The following is a 24,901-nucleotide window of genomic DNA, read 5'->3' as shown; positions in this document are numbered from 1 at the left end:
CTTAATCTCTTTAGAGATGTCACATTTCCTAGAATGTTTTATACCTACCATGTGACTGAACCATTTCCCTCCTAGGCATTTACCCAAGAGAAATGAAAGCATATGTCCACACAAAGACACAATGTTCATAGAAGCTTTATTTGTGGGAGCCCCAAACTAGAAACAACCCAAATGTCAATCAACAGGCAAATGGATAAACAAATGCTGATGCATCCATACCATAGAGTACTTAGCAATAAAAAGGAACTATTGATAAATGCAACAACACGGATGAATCTCAAATTCGTCTGACTGAAAGAAGCCAGACAGAAAAGAGTACCCAGCAGATAATTCCAATTTTATAACATTTTTGAAAATGCAAATTATCTATAGTAACAGAAAGCAGATCGGTGGCTGCTAGGGACCCATCTGGGGAGCCCCTGATAGGATTGATGACAAAGGGCCATGAAGAAACTTTTGGAGGTAACGGTGATGGATTTGTGATAGTGGTGTTGGTTTCATGAGTGTATACATGTGCCCAAACTCACCAAATTATACATTTTAAATATGTTCAATTGATTATACCTCAATATATCTATTTGTGAAACCCAGGGTCTCTAGGCCCATGAAGTGTGCATCTCTGATGTAAGGCTCTCAGCTCCATGGGTGACTCCATCAAGTGTTCTCAATGGCAATTATCCAAATACTTAAAGAGAGCCCAGTGTTAAACTGCCAGTAAAATGCAGATGTCCCACATTTTAGTATAAATATTTCCCTTTCAAACTCCTAGGGAGAAAATAAAGTCTATATATTAAATTACCTTTCAAGTTAATGTCCAAAGGCAAAAAACTCAAAACCAAAATCCAATTCTCTTGCCCTTATAAGGCAAAAGTCCAACTAAATTAAAGTCCCTTCCAGTTTCTTATTTTGTTCACTTACAGCCAGAAATGTTAATGCCTAGATGGATTCCTACAGCAGCTGCAGCCTGTGTGTTTTCCTTGGAAATGGATGTAGCTCATTCAGCTCCTCAAGTTAATATTAATTCAACATCAAGTCTATGGTGTGTCTCAATTTTTAAAAGGTCCAAAGAATAGCACATCCGAAGTAATTATAACACTTGCCTCACACTCACCAGATTTACACAGCAGTTATCCTGGACAAAATTATGTTCCCAGAACCCAGGAGTTGTTACTGTCAAAGACAATTCATAGTACAAACTCTGTAGTAGAAACTCGTGGGTCTGTAGGAAGGAGGGTAACTGGGGATGGCTCCAGCCTCATCATAATGCCAACCAGTTTATGCCAATTGTCAGGGGTCCATGCCCTGCACGCTTCAAATAAATTGGAAGACATTTTTCAGCAAGAAGTTAGATTTATCACCATGCATTTAGCATGGCACACTGTATCTTCTCTCTGGCATTTCAAACAAACACTGATACTATCTTGCAAGGTATAGACTTGCTGTGGTGCGGTCCCAATCACAAGGTGTCATTTGTGGTCCCGATCTTTCCTATCCAGTATAATCAAAATCTCTTTATATTCAGAATTTGCTCTTTTACACTGCATTTTATGACTGGCATGATTTATTTATTTTAACGTCTTTATTGGAGTATAACTAACTGCTTTACAATGGTGTGTTAGTTTCTGCTTTATAACAAAGTGAATCAGCTATATGTACACATATATCCCCATATCTCCTCCCTCGTGTCTCCCCCCTTGTACTTTTTTTTTTTAAGTTTTTTGTTTTTTTAATTAATTAATTAATTTATTTATTTATGGCTGCATTGGGTCTTCGTTTCTGTGCGAGGGCTTTCTCTAGTTGCGGCAAGCAGGGGCCACTCTTCATCGCGGTGCGCGGGCCTCTCACTATCGCGGCCTCTCTTGTTGCGGAGCACAGGCTCCAGACGCGCAGGCTCAGTAGTTGTGGCTCACGGGCCTAGTTGCTCCGCGGCATGTGGGATCTTCCCAGACCAGGGCTCGAACCTGTGTGCCCTGCATTGGCAGGCAGATTCTCAACCCCTGCGCCACCAGGGAAGGCCCCCCCCCCCCCCGCCCCTTGTACTTTTTAAATGCAGAATGCTCAGTAGAGTGGGAGGACTTACCAAAACCTTAATGCAATACTGGGCTGCATCTGTTACCACTTATAAAGGATTGCACTTTACTATGCTATGTTTTACAAGTATTATTGCAGTTCTTTTAATGATGATAACCAAGCCTTTCTCATTTTGCAGTGATTGCAAGGAGGCAGGAGAAGCAGTATTCCAGTACTTTCCTTTGGCTCACAAACCTACCAACAGAGACAACACTGGTAAGGCCCAGTAACAATGTTCTTACATGACAGGGTCCCACAGGATCTGGAAAGCTTAATTCCTGCTGTGACACTGCTGCGTTACCATCATCATTCAAAAAATATTACACTAGCAAGCTATGTACATCCACTTAAGGAAAAGATTATAAGTATCAAACTCTGCTTTATAAAGACCTCACTATAATATGGTGGGGGCTGAAGGTATAAACCTGCTTACAGGTTTCTGGAAAGACCATCCCCCTATAAAATGTACTTAATTCAAAATAAATTAAAAAGTCGAAGGGGAGTCTCTGCCTCCTTCACCATTCCATTACTATGGAATTTCAAAACCGTAATAGTTGATTGCTAAATTTAAACATTTGATTGAAATGATTTGTTGAAAGCTCTGCTCCCTTATTTTCAAAACAAACACTTTATTTCATCTGAATTTCATACGGTATAAAAGTTATTACATGCTTGAATCTGTTGCTCAAATAGCAGGTTCTTTCAGTTCCTTTTTTTTTTGGCCATACCAAGCAGCATTCAGGATCTTAGTTCCCCGACCATGGATAGAACCTGTGGCCCCTGCAGTGGAAGCGTGGAGTCTTAACCACTGGACTGCCAGGGAAGTTCCCTCTTCCAGTTTTTAAGGCCAACCTTCCTTCAGCAGCAAATAAATAAGAAACAAATCATATATAATGCAGAGCATATATAGAAAATTTTCTTTTAGAAAAACAAACATATTTGGACATTTTATATTGAGTATAGCTTAGCAATCCAGTCTGTGTTGACAAATTTAGTTAATTGTTAGGAGGGACAGTACATATACAAAAGAACTCAATAGCCAGCAGATACTTTAACACTTGATTAATCAGGCAACATGTCTGACCTAATTTTTTTCTTGTATTTTTTTTAGAAGATACTCCATTTGTAAATTCAAGTTTGGTTGCCCCTTTTTAGTCTTTTTGTTCAATATTTTGAACACTTCCATTTTCTTCTTTTTGTAGAGCCTTTGAGCTTCTTCTCTCTCTTGTTTTCTCCTCTCAAATTCCTGAAATTATTAACATGTATAATTTTCATTAGTAATAAACAATAGATATTGTTCAATAATTTTGTTGAAATAGCTATCACCATGCAAAAACTTCAGGTTTGTCTTATATTTTGCAAAATGTGAAGTGTTACTCGTAAGTGCAGCAGTGTACCCTCTGCCGCTATGATACATGCTATGCCATAGAATAATGTAAAGTTATTAAACAATTTTAATTATTTGTATACAAATAAAATTAAAGCACAGAAGAAAGAAGGCACATTTATTTAATGGTTTCACATTTAATTAGATCCACTGAAGAGTCAGAAGTGACGTTAGAGGTTATCTAGTCCATGTAACACAAATCATTTCCAGAATATCTGGTATTCTTTTAAATTTGCCATCTGATCCAGATTTAATTCAAGAAGCATTTATTGACTACAAACTATATATATGTAAAATATTGTGCTAGGTATTATGGTTTTGATTATTTAAGAATTATCATGCTCATTTGATTTGCAAAGATAAAGACTCAAATTCATTGGAGTTTAAAGAAAAATAATTTGAAGTTATATAGACCTAAAAATCACTACTTGAAATACAATATTCTTAAATATAAGTTAAAAATTCTTAAATAATGCAATATGTGAACTGTTTTTCAGTTTCCCCTGTAACGCATATAGCCCCCAAATGACACAGCCTTACATTTGTATGGTGACATAATTAACAAAGTGCTTTCATATATGTCACAGCATATTCCATTCTTTTAAAACTTTCTATGCTAGGATTTATCTTCACCTTACGGATAAGGGGCTGATGCTCAATTTTCGCGATTACAAAGATGTAACATTTATATATACATAAAGGAAGTTTTTTTTGAACTAGTAAAATGTTTTACAGTATAATGGTCCATATTTCATCTGGTATACTATTTCCAAAGGTGGCAGGTATCAGAAGGTTGGTTAAAAATATGCATAATCTTAACAAACTATGAAACAAAGGTCCAGTTTTTCCATGGAGAAATGTTTCTGCTTTACCCTAGTCTGCCATCGGTTTAAGAATAATCATACGAATTTTAGATGTTAAACTTCCAGATTTCTTAATTACACAATTTGTAAAGCTAAGACATAAAAGAAATTATATGTCAGCGCCATCTTTGGGGTATTTTTGATTGATGTGCTCTCCTTTTTAAAGTGATAGATTAATATAGCTTCAATATAATAAACAAGAATTATCCACAAATAAAATAATTTTGTTGAAGCTGTGGTTACTTTTGTTCTGCTCATTTGAAAAAGGCTGTTATAATTTTGGGTTTCTGAATGATAACAAAGTGTGGTAACTTTTTGCTAAGTTAATCTAGTAACGTTTTTAATAAGCAAGACCAACTCTTTAATGTAAATTTATGAAAATCATCTACTTTTTTTAAAATTAGTAGTTCTCAAATTTTATTATGCATAATCTCTTGAGGCACTTGTTAAAAAAAATGCAACTATCTGGACCTTACTCTTGAGAAACACTGTCCCAGATGCTCATATTATTAACCTATGAGCAGTACCTTTAAAATCCTATTCTTGACTACTACTATCACCTCTCAAGGGTAATATAAACAGTCAAGGAATCTGAATGTTGAAATTCTCCAGCTCTTCTCAGATTATTCATTTACTCAGTAAATATTTACAGAGGGCATACTATGTGCCCCATATTAAGAAGAAAAGCTTACATATACACTTAGGATGAAGAAACATGAATCTAAATATTTTAAAAGTAGATCTTACTTGTCTCTTAGCAGCACGCTTAGCTTGTATCTGCTCATACTCTTCCTGTGCTTTTTGATTTGATGTTTTCTTTTTATTTTTCTTTGGAATAGTAATGGAACTTTGCAAGATAAATGAAAACAAATCACAAGTATTAAAAATAATATAACCAAAATTATGACACAGTTATGTCAAATAGCACTTGTATAGTCAAATCTCACTAATGCAACTTAAGGGGTGGGGGTGAAGAGAATTTGAAAGAAAGAGGACATTAACTTTATTAGTAAAATGTCCAAATAACATATTAGAAATTTTGTTACAGCTTTCAAGATATAGAAAATAGTAAATGGAAAGTCTTGGAGAAATATTTCAACCAGGGAAAATACAGAAAGCTCTGAAAGATCTGAAAATGTTTAAAAACAGGAAACCACATATGAATGGTAGAAATGACAGACTGAAAAAGGCATTAATTTGAAGGACGTTATGAAGGACCTTGTGGGTGTACATGAACTTTAATCCCAAAGTTCTTTGACCAACTTGTCTCTATTCCATTTTATTTGTTTTTTTAATTGCAACCAAGTCTATGTCCTCTGGGGAAAAAAAAAAATCCAGGTTAATAATAACAGTAGTAGTAGCAGTTAACACTCATGTAGCACTTCCCATGTATCACATGCCTTTTTAAACACCTATATTAATGAACTCATTTAATCTTCACAACATCTGAGATAGGTCTAAGATACCATAGTCTGTAAATAATCCATTCTGGGGTTGTACAACATAGCAGCTATAAATTACATACTTACTATTATTATTTGCATTTTAGAGAAGAGGACATTGGGCACCAACATATTAAAGCCAGCTCCAAAGTCCACGATGTTAAGCACTACACTATAATACCTCTCAAAAATTAGATTTTTTTAAAAAACATACATTAATAACAGGAGTTAACCATGGTCCAAGTAAGTTAAATGTACTTGAGAGGCTGAAATCTAAAACCCAGGTCTCTTAATTCCCATTCCATTACTTCTTCTATTAAGGCTACCTGACTTAATTTATAGTCATTTAAGCTAACATGAAAGCCTCTGTGAAAATATTTTCACATAATTACCTGTGACTTCTAATATGCCTTAAGAAAAATCCCAATTACTACAGAAATTGTTCTGTAATCTCTTTCCTAAAACCCTACTTACATCTACAATGAAGAATTTCAAAAGATGGTAATACATACTTTATTCTTATGCTACCTTGTTCTTCTGCATGAGGCTGCTCAATGCTACAATGTTCTTCAGACAAAGCCTGGTCAATGCTACACTGCTCTTCTGGCAAAGGCTGATCAACTTGTTCTTCTGACAGAGGCTGGTCAACTTGTTCTAACAAAGACTGGTCAGCTTTTCTAAGCTGCTTCCTGAGTCTTTCCTCTTCAGCTAAATAGAGATGTTTCAGATGATCAGGGTACCGATCTGTGAACTGGGATTCCCGTGAGGTTTGAGCCTTCTTTTCCCTCCATATCAACTTCTTGTAATTTTGCTGAATTTTTAGTTTTCTTCGAAATGCAAAGCCTTGTCCTGTTGAAGAATATGTCAGTCATGAATGACTTTCTGAGAAAATAATTTGCATGAAAAATGTAGTTGCTAAATTAAAATTAAAAACTTTTTACATCATCACGTTTAGATGCTAGAATTACATTATGTTTTGCTTTAAAACGTTATTTCAAGAAAACAAGTTTAAGCTAATGGAATAAACAGTATACTGGTCCTTCGCAAAAAGACCAGGCTAACAGTAATTGTGCAGAACTAAAGAATCTCAAAGAAGGAAAAAAGACTACAGTGTTGCACAACTCCAACTTATTGTATTCACAAATCAAACAGATTTCTTAATTCATCTAAAACACTTAACCTAGGTCTTCACTAAATACCTGCGGGAAAAAACCCTCAAATCTATTACCTTACATTAGAGAAAATACTCTACGACTGATTTTCTAAAGTAATTCGGCGCAAACGAGGAAAGACAGTGTACGACTTTCTCAACAGCAATTATCAGAAAACTACTTATTTAAGATTTATACATTCCAAATGGGTTTTAAAAGTACTTACAAACAGCAAGACAAAATGAAAAACACAAACTAAAACGAAGCAAATAAACACAGTAAGAGAAGACTGGAGGGCTCTGGGGTATTTGTCATCAGCAAGAGGGTGGGGCAGTACATTTCCGGCCCCGCCTTCTATCCTTTACCGTAATACATGCACAAATGGACTCATAGATTCTCTCTGCTTACGGTTTCACGGCGAAAATGTAGAGAAAAAGAGTTCTCATTAAAAAATGGGATTAAGTCGAGGAAAATGTTGAAAGATTTAGAGCAACATTGCCTCGCCTTCCCATCCAGAACTGTGAGAAGCCCACGGCTTCAGCAGATTTAAGAACAGATTTCTCTGCCCCAAGTACGGCTCGGTCTGGTTCCTAAATCCTTCCCAGCTTGGGCGGATCGCGTATCCTAAGATTTCGCAGGCCCGAGGACTTGTAAAAGGCTGCCTTCTTACATACATACCCTCGCGAACGCTCCCCGAGAAGGCTTGCGGATGATTAGGTCGCCACGTCCTCCGTTTCATATTCTTATTTCTGAATCCGACCAGTGAAACTCCTTCGCCACGCGTCCCAAATCTCCCTCTCTGCCCCCTTGCTGCATGCCTTACCGGCGCCATGGCACACCAACCGCGGCGCCAGAAAAACACAACTGGCGCGGTAAAAAATACGTCATCAGGCAGAAGCAATCAGCCGCCCACCCACAGTCCAGATCGGAATTCTACTTATCCGGCCTACACTTTCCACTGAGCCCTTGCCTTGCGGTCACGTTTGCGCCACCTACAGCCCGGGAGGGTGGGCGTCATGGCGGCTTCTGGGTCGCTCCCGGTGACCCAGGACCTGTCCACGTTGCGTGCCAAGTTGCAGGGGATGCTGCGGTTCCTGACGGAAGCCCTATCCATTTCCAGTGCACATACGGTGGACTTCTACACGGAGTCCGTGTGGGAGCAGGTGGTCGACTTGCCCCCGGAGACGGTGCTGGCGGCGCTGAGATCGGCGGCGGAGGCGGAGGCGGAGGCGGAGGCCCAGCCCGCGGAGGCGCGCCTCCAGGTGGAAGCCGAGAGCGGATCAGGTGAATGGCTGGTGGGCGGGGCGTTCAGGAAAGCGGAGAGACGTCCCGCCCAGTGAAGGGTGGTGCCCCGTAGCGGAAGTCGAGCGGAAACAGGTACGCGGCGGGGCTGGCACTGGCGGGGCCAGGATGCGCTCTCTGGTAGGGAGCGGAGCCCCTTCTCCGCTTCCTGGCGGCGTGCGGCGGGACGCTCCTCCCGAATCCCCTGTCTTCCATGTGTATTTCCACAGTTTAAAGAGAGCAAGAAACATTGCTAGGACCTTTCTTCATTTAGTAATTCAGCAGTCATTTTCTTAACTGGAGGGGAACAGTGCTTATAGATTGCACGTGGAGCACAGCAGAAGCTAAATCAACACCTAACAATCAAGATCATTTAAAATGGTGATTATGGCCAAGAAGAAAATAAAACCAGTCAACTGTGATAGCGACTGTGTGAGGAGGCTGCTTTCACCTGGTTGGTCATGAGCATGAGAAGGCGCCGGCCTGCAGTGAGCCGCAGGAAGGGATTTCAAGCCCACGGAATCGCGGAGGCCCTGGGCAGGAAAGAGCGGGGCGGGTTGAGGTTCAGATGCCTGAGTGGCTAAAGCCAGGTGCCGGGCAGTGGCAGGTGCGGCCAGGGCAGTAGGCAAAGCCGGATCGTGCGGGGCCCTCTGGGCCTCGGAAGGATACTGGGTTTGAAGTAGGATGAGAAAGCTTTGGGCCATTTAGTCAATATAGTGCCTTAATATACTTTACATTTGAAAAGATAACTGTGAGAGTTATTTGAAGAACAGACTAGTAGGGCAAATCTGAGAGGCCAGTTAGAAGGCCATTTCAGTAATACAAGGAAGAGATGAGACGATTGTGGGCTGGGATGGTAGTAGTGAAGACCGGGAATGTTTGCTATCTCTTTTGAAAGCTGTTTATAAAATATCTACTACTGAAACTTAGATTCTACTAAGGCAAGTACATTTTGGAAGTAGTATGATGAGAAGACACCAGCAGGATCCTGGGATTTCTTCTACTTTGTTTCCAGGCGGTCCCAACCTTGCCCTTGCTAGTGAACTTTATTCACTTGAGCATTCTCTGAAGGCAAAGCACCACTAACGGGCCTTCCTATGATAAATCTTGGTAAATAATGGTTTCTTTAAAGTCACTGTTTATTGTTGGAAACTTAGGCACTTCTTTTTTTGGTCGTTAACACAGTTTATTATTGGCACACTTAACAGTAAAGCATACATAAAATACAGCTGTTTTATAATACACGGAGCCACTGTCTTACACGTATAGAGAAACGCATTAATATGCAAATAGAAAATTAGTTTTTTTATAAAGTTTCACATAAATACACTGGAATTGCTCCCAAAGAAAAGTCCCCATAAAAGAACCAGGTTAGGGCTTTACAAAATATTATACAGGAAATATACCATGAAAAGAAACAACAGTCAACTCAGATACAACAAAAAAAAACACAAAAGAGTTTCAGATTTATTAAACTGCCCACAAAATTAATGGATTACATGGCTTGAAAATATTTGGATCAACAAATTTTACAAACGCCTACATTCTCAAGGAGCCAAGTGCCTTTCTTTACATAAAAATCAGCCTTGGTGTCTTTGATGACAAAAAGACATTTCTTGTTTCAGCACTCAGGCTCGATTGAACCAACTCAGGATCAAGGACCAATTGACATTAGCTCGGCCATAAATTACCCTGCTGGGCCCTCTTAGCTGTTACCCAATGAAAGAAAAGGTGAAGGGGAAAAAAAAAGGTACATTTAAATTACTTTCCAAAAGTGGATTTTTTTCCTTTTCTTTTTTTACTGAAACAAGTAACTCTCAGATGCAAGTCAAAAAGCAGAAAATATTTTACAATATTAAAAAGTCTATCTGTAGTTGGGTTCAGCATAGAATGAGATCCTGAGCAATGAGAGTTTATTGACAATATGGCGTTTGTTGGATGGTTGGGTGGGGCGGGGGGGGGGGGGGGGGAATGAAATTAACAAATGTGGTTAAAACCGAGCCAGGAGAAGCCTAGCTTTTGCTCTTATTTTAATTACGATCACTGCCAGTATCTGTGTTGCCTGTGAAGGCCTCCAGGGAGGGGTCATGGAAGTTTATTTGGACCGATCCTCTCAATTAAAAAAAAGAAAGAAACTCAGATCCCTGCGGTTTAGAAATAGGTATTTGCATGGAAAAGTTTTAATGTCTCTTCCTTTCTCTGCTGTGAGTAAGGATCTGAAATAGTGATTGTAACTCACAGGGGCTATGGACAGTGGATTCTGGAGCTGGTCAGTCTTACTGGGAAGCTTGGGGTGGGGGGTTTTCTGATTTGGTCTCTTGAGTGGTGGGAGGTTCACTGTTCTATGGGCTGCAGTTCCCCAGGGCGGGTGAACTGGTGAAGTCTTCCTCGTCGTCCATGCCGTGGGCTGCATCATACTGCGTGTTTTCTAATCTAGTGATAAGCCTTTCGTCCTCGTCCCCAAACTCACCTCCCATCAGAGTTGGCTCTCCTACCACCATCACATCCTGTAAGGAGGACTGGAAGTGACTCCTTCAGGGCCTCTCAATGCTTCTCCTTAAGTTGGCCAGAAGGGGTCACTGCTGTTGAATGACACAGGTCTCCATCCCTCCCAGGGTTGAGGCTGCAGTTCAGGATCGCTCCTAGCCCAGGTGCCTGACTGGACAGACTCAGGTTGGCAGCTGGCGTCTTCTTCTTGCCGCCTGTGCTGTTGGCAGTGTTCCCAGTGCCGCTGCTGGAGGTGCTGCTGGTGGGATTTTTTCTTTTTGTCTGTTTCGTTGTCGGTTGCCTTGTGGGTTCTGGCGGCGCCACCATCCGCTGCCACTTCTGAAACAAGCAGGTCTTCAGGCAGTCTGGTGGACTGAGGTTGTAAGTTTTATGTCTGGACATCAGTTCCTGCACTGGCTCCAGTATTACACACAACCTGAGGTAGTTGACGGTGAAATCTGTTAGCCCCGTCCTGGTGATGTTTTTGGACAGCTGATCCAGGACCTGAGGACCTTGTGCATGCATGGCAAGAATGCTCCTTGGGACTAACTCTCTGTATTGTCTAATGGTAAAGTGCCATGTTTTTATTCTCATGAGATCATCAAAGGTGAACTCCAAGATCAGTCTGCCTTCCGTACACACCTTGGTAAACATGGGCTTCCCATGCTGGGTGACCATCGCACGCTGGCCTCAGGCCACCGTGATGGATGAGCTGTGGTAGGATTCTTTCGAGTGTTTGAGAATGTAATACAGGTCAGTATTACACACACAGTGCTAAAGTAACGGGGGATGAGGATCCTGCCGGTAGCTGCTAGTGGTGGAGGGTCTCCTGCAGAGGCGGGGGGTGGCTGTGGCTCACCGTGGGGACGGGGACACTGGCAGCAGAAGTTCTGGGAAGTACTCCTGGGCGTGAGCCCTCCCAGAGTCGGCCATTAGCCCCACCAAAGAGCCGGGTAGGCTCCAGTGCTGGGTCACCACTCTCATAATACCTAATACCTATGATAACGTGGCAACTTAAACTCCAAAAGAGTTTAAGATCATGTCTGTCCTGCTGTATTCCAGCACCTAGTAGAATATCTAGCATGCATAATTAAATACTCAATGACTATTTGTTGAATGAGTTAATGAATGACTCATTCTGGCTTCCAAAAGAGTAAAAGAAACTAATTAAATATGAAGCCCAAGACTTTCATATGGGTTTAGCCTAGGCTTCATACAATGGAAGAATTAGATTGTTTACATATCCTAATAATAACAATAATAGGATTAATTGATATTTACTATTTTCCCTGCAGTGTATTGTTTGTTTGCATATTTTCTCTTTTAATATTTACATTAGTCTGGCAAGATGGGTTCTGTTTTCCCCATTTGTGAAATTGCCAGTTGAGGAGGTAATTTACTAGGGGCACAGCTTGTAATGGATATGCAAGCCTGGGTCATCTGACTCCACAGAGTCTGAGGTCTTTACCACTGTGATAAAGGTTTTTCTGGATTATTTAAGATTGAATTACAAAGGGCATTTATTATCAAAACTGATATTTTTATGACCTGGATACATTTCTTATTTTTTGTTTTGTTTTTATTGTTTCCCCTTCAAGAATGTAAGAATTGTTTTGTTCACTGTTGTATCTTTAGTGCCTAGAATGGTGCCTGGTCAGAGTAGGCAGTTGATAAATATTTGACGAATAAATAAATGAATGATGCCACTTATTTGTTCTCTCAGCTAGGAATAAAATACATCTTTTGGGAAACACAACCAATTTTGTGTCAATTCAACAATAATGGAATCTAGACTAGATTATTCACCTTTGAAATGTCTCTAACCCTGCCAAATTTTATATACAAGATATTCAATTGTACAAATGGTCTGCCACCTCCAGTATTAAAAATAATGAATTTTTTATAATGTATGCTTGTAAGGAATATTAATTTTTGTTTACATAAAGATTATGTAAATATGGACATTTTCTCCATTACTATACGAAGTCTATTGTTTGTGTCAGAGAAGAGTATTTTTTGCTCTTTGACCAGATTTGTATCTTATTAAAGAATTGTTAGTTTCTCTATAAGTATAATTTAGCACTTAATTTTTATACTGTTTAGTCAGACAGGGTACAGATTCCAATTCTACCAGCTCTGTGACCTTGGGGAAGTTTGTTCATTCATTCATTCATTCAGGGAACATTTACTTAGTGTCTGCTGTGTGCCAGTACTTTTTTAGGAGCTAGGGAAATAGTAGTAAATAAAGCAAATAATCCATATCTTCATCTTGCTTGCATTCTAGAGGGAATAGAAATATTTTTTTTAAAGTGCCACAGAGAAGAATCAAGTAGCAAAGAGAGGAGTAAATAAGGGGATGGGCAGGAGGAAGATATGTTTGCAATTGTAAATAGGTTGTCCTAGCAAAACTTCATGGAAATAACTCTGGACAAAAAATCTAAATAAGGAGAAAATTGAGTCATGAAGCTATCTGGAGGCAGAGCATTCCAGATAGTGAGAACAGGGAGCGCAGAGGCCCTGATGTGGGAGCAGGCGTGGTGTGTTCAAGGAGCAGCAAGGAGACCTAAATGGATTTCCATTAGGGTCTCACAAGAAGTATGGTTTTCTGCCAGCTTGATATGAGGAGTTACAAATAAACACAGTTCCCAGAGCTGCACTGAGTTAATGCACAGTGTGTGAAAGTACAGTAGCATATGTTTGGCATAATCATTTGGTATTTTATGAGACCAAGTTGTTTCTGAAAATCCTCAGTGTAGCCATTTCAGTAGGTTTCTCTTGCCAGGTCATATTCTGGCCTGGTCAGAGTCCTGAAAGTTTCTTTTCCTCTGTTCATCTAAAAAGAACTAGAGAGAAAACAATCTTAATTCTCCACAATTAAAAAGGAAAGATGGTGAAAATAACTGTATTTTAAGGGCATAAATTATGGGTGTTGTGGTTTGAATTGTGTCCCCCCCCAAATTCATAATTCGAAGCCATAACCCCCAATGTGACTATATTTGGAGATAGTCTTTAAAGAGGTAATTAAGGTTAAAAGAGGTCAAAAGGGTGGTGCCCTAATCCAATAAGAAGAGGAAGAACCGCCAGAAGGGTGCACACGGAGGAAAACTACGTGAGGACCCAGTGAGAAGGCAGTTGTCTGCAAGCCAAGGAGAGGGGCTTCACCGGGAACCAGCTAGCTCTGCCAGCACTTTGATTTTGCGCTTCCAGTTTCCAGACTGTGACAGATTTCTGTTGTATAAGCCACCCAGTCGGTGGCATTTTGTATGGCATCTTGAGCAGACTAACGCAGTGGGCTTTGCAGACTGCCTGGTTCAAGTCCTGGCCTCACCGCTTACTCGTTTGGTTAGCTTGGGCTACAACTCTTTGTGCCTCAGTTCCTCATCCATAAAATGGGGATAATTATAGTACCTACTTGACGGGGCAGTCTGAAAGTTATGTGAGTAAATACATGGTAAGGGTTAAGCGGAATGCCTAACAAAGAGCGGCACTTAACCCATGCATTCACTTGACTAATGTTTACTGAGTGCCTTCTACCTACCAGGCCCCGTTCTGGACCCTACTGTTATGATACTGAACACAATAAAATCCCTGCGTATGTGGAGCCTATGTTTTAGTGAAGGTTGATACCCAGAAAACTGTATACGCGTGCGTGCGCGCACACACACACACACACACACTCGTTTTCCAGGAAGGGAAAGTGAAAAATGGTCTATCTGAGGGAAGAGTGTGTCAGGCCAAGTGAATAGCAGGCACCAAGTGGGAACATGCTGGGTGTGCTGGGAGCCCAGCAGAGCCATCCAGGTGAGATTGATCAGAGATGAGGTTTGAGTGGCGGCCTGAGGCAACGTCATGTGGAACTTGCAGACCATACTGAGGGCTTGGCTTTTACTCTGAGTGGAATGGAATGCTCTTCAAGGACTTCATGAGGGGGTATGCTGTGTGTGATTTATGTCTCAGAGGGATGACTCTGGCTTCTCTGTGGAGAAGGTGAGGGAGGAGGAGGTGAGGGTGGAAGCAGGAGGACAGGATAAGGCTATTAAAATAGTCCAGGGTGGGCTTCAGGTAATGGCTGCTTGAAGAGGTCCGGCAGTTCCTCCAGCAGGTAGCAATGACAAACACTGACCGGATTATTAAAAACTATTGGAAGGTTCTGGAAGGTGACCAAAGCGGGACAGAAATACGAGCAGAGTTTGCTGTTGGAAAACTGCTACTGATTGGGAAGAACTGTGAATTCATGACTTTCTTGCTGGGGGTGCTGCAAATCCCCCTAGATCTGGCAGTGGAAAACGACATTCTTCCCAGCTCAAGATGGCCACGACAGAGTTCAGAGATGAGAGCAGATGGAAATTTAAGGAGCACATTCTGGAAGGAGGGCCACAGAAGGGCTGAGATCTAAGATGTGCGTATAAACTCTGGCTAAAACCCTGGATGAAGTATAGACACACCCACCCCCACCCCCAAACACACACACACGTGTGCACATGTGGGCACGGGAGACTAAGAGAATCCAGCAAAAACACTGACGAAACTAGGGGGATGGTGAACCCTTGAAAGGCAGAGCTCCTGGCAAGATGTGCAGACTTGCTGCACCTTTGACAGAGTATATTCCCCAAGCTGTGTACACAGCTTGGGTGGCAAAAATCGAAAGCCTGATTGAATTTCTGTATCAATGGGCAGAATTCAGGGCTGGCAGAGCAACTGGAAATTTAGGCTGGGGAGCGTTGGAAACAAATGTAACCGCAGAGAGGATGAGCCCCCCAATCTGACTATCAAATCCACCCAAATCTTTATCTGCCTGCTGAACTACACAGGCTCAGGGATACCCTCAGGGGGCAGGCTAATAAATCAGCAACTGAGCAGAGACACCAGCTGCTGCTCGCTGAGGGGGAGATAGATTTCAGTCTGAGGCCAAGCAAGTTCACTTCTTAGTAGAATAACAACAACAAAATCCTTAGGAAAACAAAATAGATCCACTACAATAAATTATCCACAATTCTGCTTTTCAACCAAAAACTACTAGATGTGCAAAGGAGCAGGAAAGTATGACTCATACTCAGGAAACTGATTCCAAGTGAGCCCTGATGCTGGATTTAAGTAGCTGTGTCCAGAGAATTAAAAGAAAGTGTGACCCAAGGGGGGAGAAAATGAGTTAATAGGAGCTGATCCTGATTGGGCTCAGATGTTGGATTTAAGTGGCTATCATAAATATGTTCAAAGAAATAGAAGAAAACAGCCTAAGAATTAAAGGGAAACACAGTATTAATATTAATTATACGACCTCCCTTATGATTGTTTTCATTGGAAGAGTACACACTCATTGACAATTATATTAATGTTACACGTGACCTGTTGCTGATAACACGCTCTCACACAGTTTCTGTGGGGTGGGAATTCAGCAACAGATGAACGGATGGACCTGGCTTAGGGTCTCACGGTTTCACAGTCCACTTGCTGGTGGGGCTGCAGTTGCTGAAGTTGGTTGAGGTTGGGAAACTCGCCTCCACAATATCTCACTCACATAGGGGGGTAGTGGGTGCTGCCTCTTGGCACAGGGCCTCAGTTTCTCACCATGTGAGCCTCTCTGTGGGGCTCCTTTCATGGAAGCCGTTGTGTTTGCACGATGTTCTTGTTTTTTTCTGTGCTCAGTCATGGTTGTGGACTTGGCATGGTCACAGACTTGGTCTGATATTGGTGTACTACTGTAAACGCTTTCATATTTAATAGGGAAGAGTGTGGTCCGTGTGCCAGCGCCAGTTGCACCCCAGCTATAAGCTGCTATCTCTCTGTCACAGCTGATTGTTATTTTTTTCCTTTTTCACAAGTGTATTACCTATCTTACAAAGTTGTAGTAAAGCTGAAAAATGATGTAATATGGCTCCTAACATAGAACTGGGAATACAGCATGGATTCAATAAGTTGTGGCTAATAAATGATGAGGGTTGTGGTAATGATGATGTTGGTGGTGATGGTGTAATTAGGTCTTTCTTTCCTTGGAAAAAATAAATTTTCAAGAACATCTGGAAATGTACGCGCTCCTATAACACCCCATATACTCTCCCGTATCAACACCTGTCATCCTGGTGTCGTTGTCCACTGGCTTGTCCCTATCTGCAACTAGATTATAAACTCTCTAAAAGCAAAAGTACAGTGTTTGCCTTTTTCAGTTTTGTGTTCTTAGCACATTGAACAGTTTCTGGCATATAGATGAGTAAATTATTCTTGAAGAATGAAGTGAAGCATAGATCTATAAAGAATGTTATTGAAGGTACCCGTGCAAATATGGTACTGAACTAGATAGCTGTGGTGTGATTTCTGTCCATATTATGTTTGTCGTCATTGTTTTTGTATGACTCGATCCAACTAATAGGTTTTTTAACTTAATTTGCTATTCTTTTCCTGTGTGAAAATGCAGTACTTCATTCAGTACATTGAAAATTACAGAAAGATACCATGGGAATCTGGGGATAAAATCAAGGCAGGCATCATTTCAGGCTAAAATTTCTGAAAGTTTATCACATATATGGGTGAGATTAACCATCTGCAGAAAAAAGCCAGTAGTGATAGTTTCTAAATACTTTATTGATAAAACAATCTCCTATATCTCATCTCAGGGATTAAGATTTTGTTTTCCCCACTTCAAGGGAACTAGGCTGTGTCCTTAGGAAGTAATGACTACATTTATAAATCTGTAACATTCTCAAGTGAATTATCTTTTGGTCTTCAGGAGTTAATTGGTCTTCATAAGTATAGAAAAATCTTCCAAAAGGCAAAACGGAAGAGATTCTGAGTTAGGATAGCCAAAATATTTTATGAAACCAAAATAGATCATGACTACACAGGCCACTCAAACAGCTACCCAGCTTGATTAAAATTTTCTTTAAGAATATCTGGCTTTATTTGTTCTAGTTGTAATTCTAAAATTAGGAGACAGTGTCTCATCAAATGAATGATATGGGTTATCTCAATGTAAAGTAATAAGTTTATAAAGCCAGCTTCTTATAACTTTGCTTAGACTCAGTTGTGGAAAACCTATTCAGCTCTCAGGAAATCCAGGTTTCTGTGCCTGCAAAGCCATCCTCTGTGACTTTGCCAAAGCCCAGGGCTGCTCTAAGACTCTGCCAGAGCCTCCAGGGCCTCCCTTGACTCTCTTCTTTCAGCTTCTTGAGGCCATATGCTACTTCTCCTGTTTCTTGTTATCGTCACTTACATGATCCTTACCAGGATTGGGTGCTGAATAAATGTTTAGAATTGGTTCCTTTGGTGAGCATCTGCATAATTAATTTACTATCATTTTAATTGAACAACACAGGAAGTTTTTGCCTATGATAGATTATTTTGTTGCGGTTTCTCTTATTTTTATTGCATCTCAATAAATTAAATTGCTTCTTGGCCATTCTAAGTATTTTTTTCTTGCTGGTGGTGATGGTGGTGATTATGGTGCATTGAAATTGTGCTCACATTTAATTTGAAACACATGAAGCCAGAAAGCATGTTGGAAATAGAAAGTGAGAACAACAGAGAAATAATTAGCGTCATCTGTTTTACTCTGTTGTATTTAACTTTTATCCTTTCACTTTCCATATGTATTTTCCTGAACTCTATTTTCCCTTTTTATATTTTTCTGGGTCTTTTTAGCAGCCTTCAAGTGTGGAAATAATTTCACACAACAAAAAGATAGTGGCAACTGTCAGCCCAGTTCCTGGGTTGCTGCTGTAATTATGGGTAAGGGTGACAAAAATGCAAACAAATCTGTGGGAACTCAGGATAATTTGTCATCATATTTTATTTATTTGATATATAGAAAGTGCTTTCCGATTGTTCCTTTTAGATGGGGCCATTTAGAACTTGAATTTATATTCTAGTTTTTAATGGTTACCCACCCCAACTTCTGATTTCCCCCATATCATTCAATTATTAAGAAGTTTAGTAAAACAAAGTTCATGAAGATTCCTCTTATCTATGGCAATTTTTTCCCTCATTCTACTTAAATTATGCTTGTATTTAGCCAATCAGAATAAATGTGAGTGTCTTCTATTTGTTTAGATATTCATTTTATGTTGCTTGGTACTTTAAATTATTTATTTATTTTTGTTAGATGGGCATTATCTAAAAAACTCAGACTAGTAACTTAGACCATCAACAATAAGAGAGGATCTGTTTAGTACTAAAAATACTGGAGAGAAAAGTGTTACCTTTTCAAAGTTAGATTAATTTTAAAACTATGAAATTTATATTAAGAATTAATAGCTATCTACCAATGAATAAAAGAATAACTTTATGTTGTTTTAAATATTTAAAATGATCTCTAGAAGCCAGAGGAAAAATACTTAGCTGAATTGTCTGTTATAATATTAACAACACTGGGTAAAGTAAAAGGTGAGGAAGAGTAAAAGATAGTGATTCTTAATCTCTTAGGTCACAAATCCCATTAAAAGGCTAATTCAAATGAACACTATCATACCTCTTCTTTAAAAAGAGGCATATATGCTCACACATAGATGTAAAAATTTACAGATAGCTTTCCGTGATTCAAAGCTTCTTTAGCTCTTAGACCTCAGGATAAGAACCGCTGGTTGAAAGCATTATTAGTATTACAAAGCTCTTTGACTTCATCTTGCTTTAGACCAGCACTTGTACTCATTCTTCTTTTTTTCCTTGTCGCTTTTTGTTCCTTATTATGATATATATTTTCAAACATTTCTTTAACTAATCTTTATGAAGTTCTGAAACTTCCCTTGTGAGGGGAACTGCATTTCCGATATAGCCGCAGAGTGTTAGACTGGTATCTTTAGGCAATACCAATAACAATTACTGAAAATGAATTCTTCCCTCTTTCTTGATCATTAAAATCAGAATGGCGAATGTAAAGTTTAGGTGGGCATTTTATTTGTTTTTTCTCTATTGCAGTCACCTTAAATAATGGTCCCTAAAGAATAAAATTGATCTGGTTTTTATGAATTTTACACATCATTTACAAAAATTAAACAAGTAAAGAGCAAGATCGGAGCAGGATCTGCTGGAGGTCCGGTAGGAACTAGAGAAAGTGTATATTTAATGCAGATTCCTCTTGCAAGTTCCTTTTACTTGGCATATGATTATAACTGAATTCAGTTGAGTAGAATAGACACACATCTATTTTGTGTTAATGTTGAAATGTAAGTAATGGAGTTTAGAATAAGAATAGCAGATGAAATTAAACTCAAGTTAATGAAATGTACAATGGAAAAAAGTACAATTTTAAGAGACAAGTGTGACTTAATTTTACTCTCTCAAAATCCCTTATTAGTAATTTAATTTTACTTACAATTACTGTTTACCTGGGACAAAAAGTCCTTTATTTTTCCTGCCTCAATAATAAACAAGCTGTGAAGTCTTTTTTTTTATTCTTGAAAGCCTGGAAGCCTAGGCCCAAGTCAATGTGTGTATAGAAAGGAAATACTGGTCTTCTCAGTAAGAGATCAATGGCAGTGTTAGTTACTAAGATACTGCCATCCTTGAGGCACTGTGGGGCAGTGGAGCCTACCCTGGTGTTCAGAAAATGGCAGCTGAAAATCGGAAATGAGATCTCTGTGGTAGGAATAAGAGAAGAACAAAGAGATTGATTTCATAGCACTTACTGCACTGAAATAGGTTCGTTTTTAAAGTATTCTTTACAATTATAAAGCAATTTTTAAAGTTTTCGAATCTAAAATTTATTTTGTATTTTGCTAACAAAATCATATTTGGTTTATTAAATTGAATTTATTTTTCAGACAATATTTACAAATATTTATTTAATTTATTCTTCAGTGCTTCTAATTTTAAATGGAGTTTGAAGTTGTGGAATTTCTAGTAATCTATCTCTTGGTTTTGGTTATTTTCTGAAAATAGAGACTTCTAATATAGGAAATTAAAACACGATAGTAAAGCAGACTTGAAACTATATTAGGTCTTTAAGGCATGGTCAGGATTATAATCTATCTACTGAATTTCACTTCAAATTTAGTAAGAAATATCATTGGTAATAAAATTCTCCCTTGAGCTTTCAAGCTGATTCTAGGACTTGGTGCCCACTGCTAACCACTGGGCTCCCAAACACTGAGAAATTCTTGTTTTCAACCTACTTACACTGTAGAACCCAGTGCTGGCTGTTGGACTTGCACGTTGTGTCTCAAGTTGCAGCTTACCTGTCCCTAGTCATGCTTTCATTCTAACAATGGAGGGCTTGCATCCAACTTCCAGAGCCCAAACTTCCTTTCTCCCAGCAGGCCCCGTGTTTAGAAACTGAGTGTTTATATTGATCATTGTTTCAAGTTCTTCTCTAGTAGCCTATATGGTATTCTGGGCCTGAATATTTGAGTATTTTCTGCCCCACATTCTTCCAACAAAGTCCCAAGTGCTGTGTTAGGACACTCAGTTACTTAATTCGGACTTTGTGCTTTGGGAGTTGCCTACTATATTCTAGGCACTGTTTTAGGATGGGGTGTGTGTGTGTAATTAAATACTTACATGTATATATGTATATGTACATATTTACATATATGCCTATGTGCATATATATGTGTATTCCTTGAAATATTGTGAAGTAGATATTTGCCTCCATTTTATAGATGAAGATATCAAGTCTTAGAGCAGATAAATAGATTGCTCATGGCCACAGAGGGAGAGGCAGTCTGAGAACCAGAATTCAGACCTAGTTCTTGCTCATTCATTTACCCATTCATTCATTGAGTACCTGCTATGACAAGCATCATTCTAGGTTCTCAGGATACAGCAGTAAACAAAAATCTGTGTCCTCTTGCATGTTACTTACTATGTCAGACGGTGTTAAGTGCTATAAAACATTGATACAGGATCAGTGAGGAATGAGGGTTGAGTGAGGTTGCAGTTTTAAATAGGGTTGTCAGAGAAGTTTTCACTGAAATGGTGACATTTGATTAAAGACCTAAAGGAAGTGAGAGAGAGAACCATGAAACTATCTGAGAGAAGATGGTATCAGAGGAAAAAACAAGTGCAAAGACCTGAGTAAGCTCATCCCATGTGGCAATTCAAAAGAATTCTAACTGGGAATTGCTGAGCCCTCTGGAATCCACACTGAACATTCGTTGCCCACATGCCTCGTAAGTGATAAGACACTATATCCCTTAGATGAATCACGAGTTGTTAACAAATTAGCTTTATCAGGTTCAGTTATTACCTTGCACATAGTAGGCATCCCAGAATTGTTTATTTTTTAACAAGTTTATTTTTTATATACCAAGTCAATTTTCTAAACTTGTTTCTTTGTATGATATTTTTATTTTCCTTCAAATTAAACTATGAAAAGGGTTTGTTAGAGTAGTAATACTGTGGTTAGATGTTCCTGTTTTTATATTTAATTTGATTTCTGTAAAAACTTAGTTAAATGTGAAAATGCTTTTGAAATGGTTCTGTGTTCTTTATACATTCAGTGTGACGTTAATATTGGCACAATAAGGATATGCATGTCAATTTTTGTTAATTATATCATTCTTTCTAAGAGCATGGTTTACATGTTGAGATAACATATTTTTTTCATTTCATATGCAGCCATAAATTATGTTGGAGCTTATGCAAAAAGTTTCCTAGCACATAATGGAGTGATATAAATTGACTTATTTTAAAAAGCAACAGTATATATTCTGTTTCTTCCTTAAATAGATTATAGGGTTATGGATATATTTAACCATTCATAAAATTTACTATATCCTATATATAATTTTCATAGTTCAGCAAGACAGCTTTAACTTTTGACTGAAGTCTGCTAGACAAGTATAAAAGATTGAAGCCTAAAGTCAACTGTTGGTAGAAGCCAAAGCCTTAAAATGTATAATTAAACTTGCATTGAATATAAGTAGATTTCCATTTTAGAAAACATGTTCAATTCAGCTCAACCAACACTTACTGAGCATTCTGCTATGGGAGTTTTATTGATAAGGAAAAAAGTCACTATTGCGATAACACTGGTGGTACTAATAGAGTTTGAACCACGGTGGTGATGGGGGGGAGGGGGGGTCCCAAATGAAAGACATTTTTACATTAGGTTTAATGGGCGACTGGATATGTGCATTGAGGGTACAAGGAGCATTTAAGATAATGTAGACTTTTAACTTCAGGACTGGGTGACTGATGACACTATTAAACAGGATAGCAAATAGGAAAAGAAAGGTTTGGCGAGCTTGAGAACTTTCAGTTCACTTTTGGGCCTTTTGAATTGGAGACATCTGTAGGACATGCAGAAATGAGTCCATAACATTACTATGTCCTTGTGAAGATTGTTATTAAGAGGGCACTGTTGACTTCTTCTTGAAATTCTGGACCACAGGACATTTTTAGGGTGTGTGATAATAACAGTAGTGACCTTTGCCCTAACCCCTGTAACACAGTTAAACGTCAGAATTTAGCACGTAATTGTATTTTATCTTATATCACATTCTAAATGTTTTAAATCACTTTTGTCTCACCTTGTGATTGTAAACATTAGGGCTGAGATGAGGTTTTACACTCTTCTAACAGGTTCAGAAGTACTGTTGAAGTCCCTGTAGTGGCCTCAGTGAAAACTACTACCCCAGAATCTTAGAATTTGTTTCTCTCAGTGTACCTGGTGATGCTACAGTAGTAAATGTATTGAGGAATTGCTTTCGTTCATCCCTTCATTGATTCCCTACTTACTGAATACCTAGTATATGCAAGGTATTATTGCCTTACAACTGGGCATGAAGCAGTAGGGATACTTTGTTTCTAGAAATAGATAACTACAACAACATATTATCATAAAAACTTTTAATTTTCAGAGACTTATCAGTTGTTTTAAATGTAGAAATTACTCTTTTAATTTCATGAAATCTTAAAATCGCTTCTGGTAAAGAGGGAGGTGTGGAGGGGAGTGAGGGAAGTGAAAGAATTAAGAAGATAAATGAGTTTGAAACTGTCTTAAGATATTACCATGTATTGATCTCTGCCAGAGGGAATTCTTGTCAGACCTGATTCTGACAGTCAGTCTGCCTAGCACTTTTTTAACTGCTGTCTTTCCTGATTTCATTTGTTACTCACTGCAGTGGCATGTTGATCGAATGTGGGAATTAAGAACAAGGTCTGAGCACGGCCTTGGTTCACATGCCTTGCTACTTAGTGTTTGTGCGAACCTGGCTTAATTGCAGCCTCTCTAAGTTTTGGTTTCTTCCTCTGTAAGTGGGGATATGAGCACGATGTAACTAACTTATAAGTCCGTTCCATTAAATGTCAACTGTTTGGCACAGTGCCTGGCCCATAGTATATGTGCAATAAATATTAGCAATAATAGTGGTGAGATAATTGTGAATCCTAACTGTACTCTGTCTTCCTTAAAGTGCTAGATAATATTCAAGTAAAATACCAGACATTTAGTTTTGAAATTTTATTTATTTTAAATGTCAATATTGTATATTCATTGATTGTTTCTATTTTATTTTTAGCTTTGAAACATTATTATTTATTTCTCTATCTTGAAATTTTCATAATCCAACATGTGTATGTATAACCTTTCTATCTTTCCTTGTACATTGATCTCTGCTGTACAAAAAAAAACAAAAAAATTATAGGGATATACTGATATCATATTTAATAGAATTAACTTCTCCCTTGCCTCTCTGGTGCCTTTGCTCGCTCATGCCCAAATAACCTATCTTGTAAGAAACTTCTGTGGGTGTACAAAAAATAAGAGTAAATAAAGACAGAGCATGTAATAAAGCAGAACAAGTACTTCCAGTAGAGGGAGATATTGGCAAAACAATCAAACCACATAATATGCAGGTGCAATGGGTATCAAATTTAAAAATGAAGCTTTCCCTGTGTAAAAAATTTAACTAATTAAGAATTTAAGTAATAAGTCAGGTAACACTGTGGTTTTTATTTTGCTAGTTGCCAAACCCAAATTCAGTGTGCAAGTATCTGGGAATGCATTATGAGGACTATGGATACTATTACCGTCACCACGGAACTTTTCTCACATACTGTTTCAGAGATAGAAGTAAAGACAAGATCATTGACACCTCTCTCTCTCTCTGAATCTCTAAAAACCGCAAGTAATGGAAGTTATAGGCTGGATCATTTGAAAACAAAGTTACAAAAGCTATATTTTCATAATTCAAAAAGATTTTTTTCACAGAGTTCTAGACTATCTGAATAAACTGGTGTAGCCTTAAATGACATAAGCCAGTGGACTGAATCAGAACACTATCCTTT

At 38.8% G+C, this 24,901-nt stretch overlaps 2 protein-coding genes and 1 pseudogene across 12 annotated transcripts in view; 1 reads left to right on the top strand and 2 right to left on the bottom strand.

The window, feature by feature from the left end:
- Positions 1–2,679: 2,679 nt before the first annotated feature.
- On the bottom strand, positions 2,680–7,883 carry CCDC59 (coiled-coil domain containing 59). Its single transcript, XM_082419107.1, has 4 exons — positions 7,592–7,883; positions 6,275–6,611; positions 5,068–5,167; positions 2,680–3,316 (listed from the first exon to the last, which is right to left on the bottom strand). Exons 1-4 carry the CDS (start codon positions 7,743–7,745, stop codon positions 3,155–3,157), a joined length of 753 nt encoding a protein of 250 aa, XP_082275233.1. The 5' UTR covers positions 7,746–7,883; the 3' UTR covers positions 2,680–3,154.
- A 46-nt stretch (positions 7,884–7,929) lies between these two features.
- METTL25 (methyltransferase like 25) overlaps positions 7,930–24,901 on the top strand; it is a gene marked incomplete at its 5' end in the record, with an annotated part of 171,468 nt that continues 154,496 nt past the window's right edge. For 6 of the 10 annotated variants that reach the window (XM_082418980.1, XM_082418979.1, XM_082418982.1 and 3 more), the window contains one exon: positions 7,930–8,197. In XM_082418980.1, coding sequence (XP_082275106.1) covers positions 7,930–8,197 — 268 coding nt within the window. Of the gene's footprint in view, positions 8,198–8,218; positions 8,291–9,819; positions 9,945–14,999; positions 15,081–24,901 lie in introns of those variants that run through there. The other 4 variants (XM_082418984.1, XM_082418983.1, XM_082418977.1 and 1 more) reach the window with 4 other exon arrangements.
- LOC309640399 (LIM domain-binding protein 2 pseudogene) lies at positions 10,153–11,359 on the bottom strand (annotated as a pseudogene). The gene has a single exon. The product of its transcript is annotated as an LIM domain-binding protein 2 pseudogene (transcript).

The sequence above is a fragment of the Balaenoptera physalus genome (genome assembly GCF_965194825.1).
Source record: "Balaenoptera physalus genome assembly, chromosome: 13".
NCBI classification, from domain to species: domain Eukaryota; kingdom Metazoa; phylum Chordata; class Mammalia; order Artiodactyla; family Balaenopteridae; genus Balaenoptera; species Balaenoptera physalus.
The sequence above is the reverse complement of the archived record's forward strand: the minus strand, read 5'-3'. Positions and strand labels throughout refer to the sequence as shown.

Bases quoted from the DNA above. Each gene is read 5' to 3' on its own strand.
- CCDC59 (XM_082419107.1), bottom strand. From the start codon at position 7,745: ATGGCGCCGGTAAGGCATGCAGCAAGGGGGCAGAGAGGGAGATTTGGG. The intron at 6,612-7,591 runs GTATGTATGTAA...ATTCTTCAACAG, and splicing joins CTCGGGGAGCGTTCGCGAGG to GACAAGGCTTTGCATTTCGA. The intron at 5,168-6,274 runs GTATGTATTACC...TATCTTGCAAAG, and splicing joins CAAGGTAGCATAAGAATAAA to TTCCATTACTATTCCAAAGA.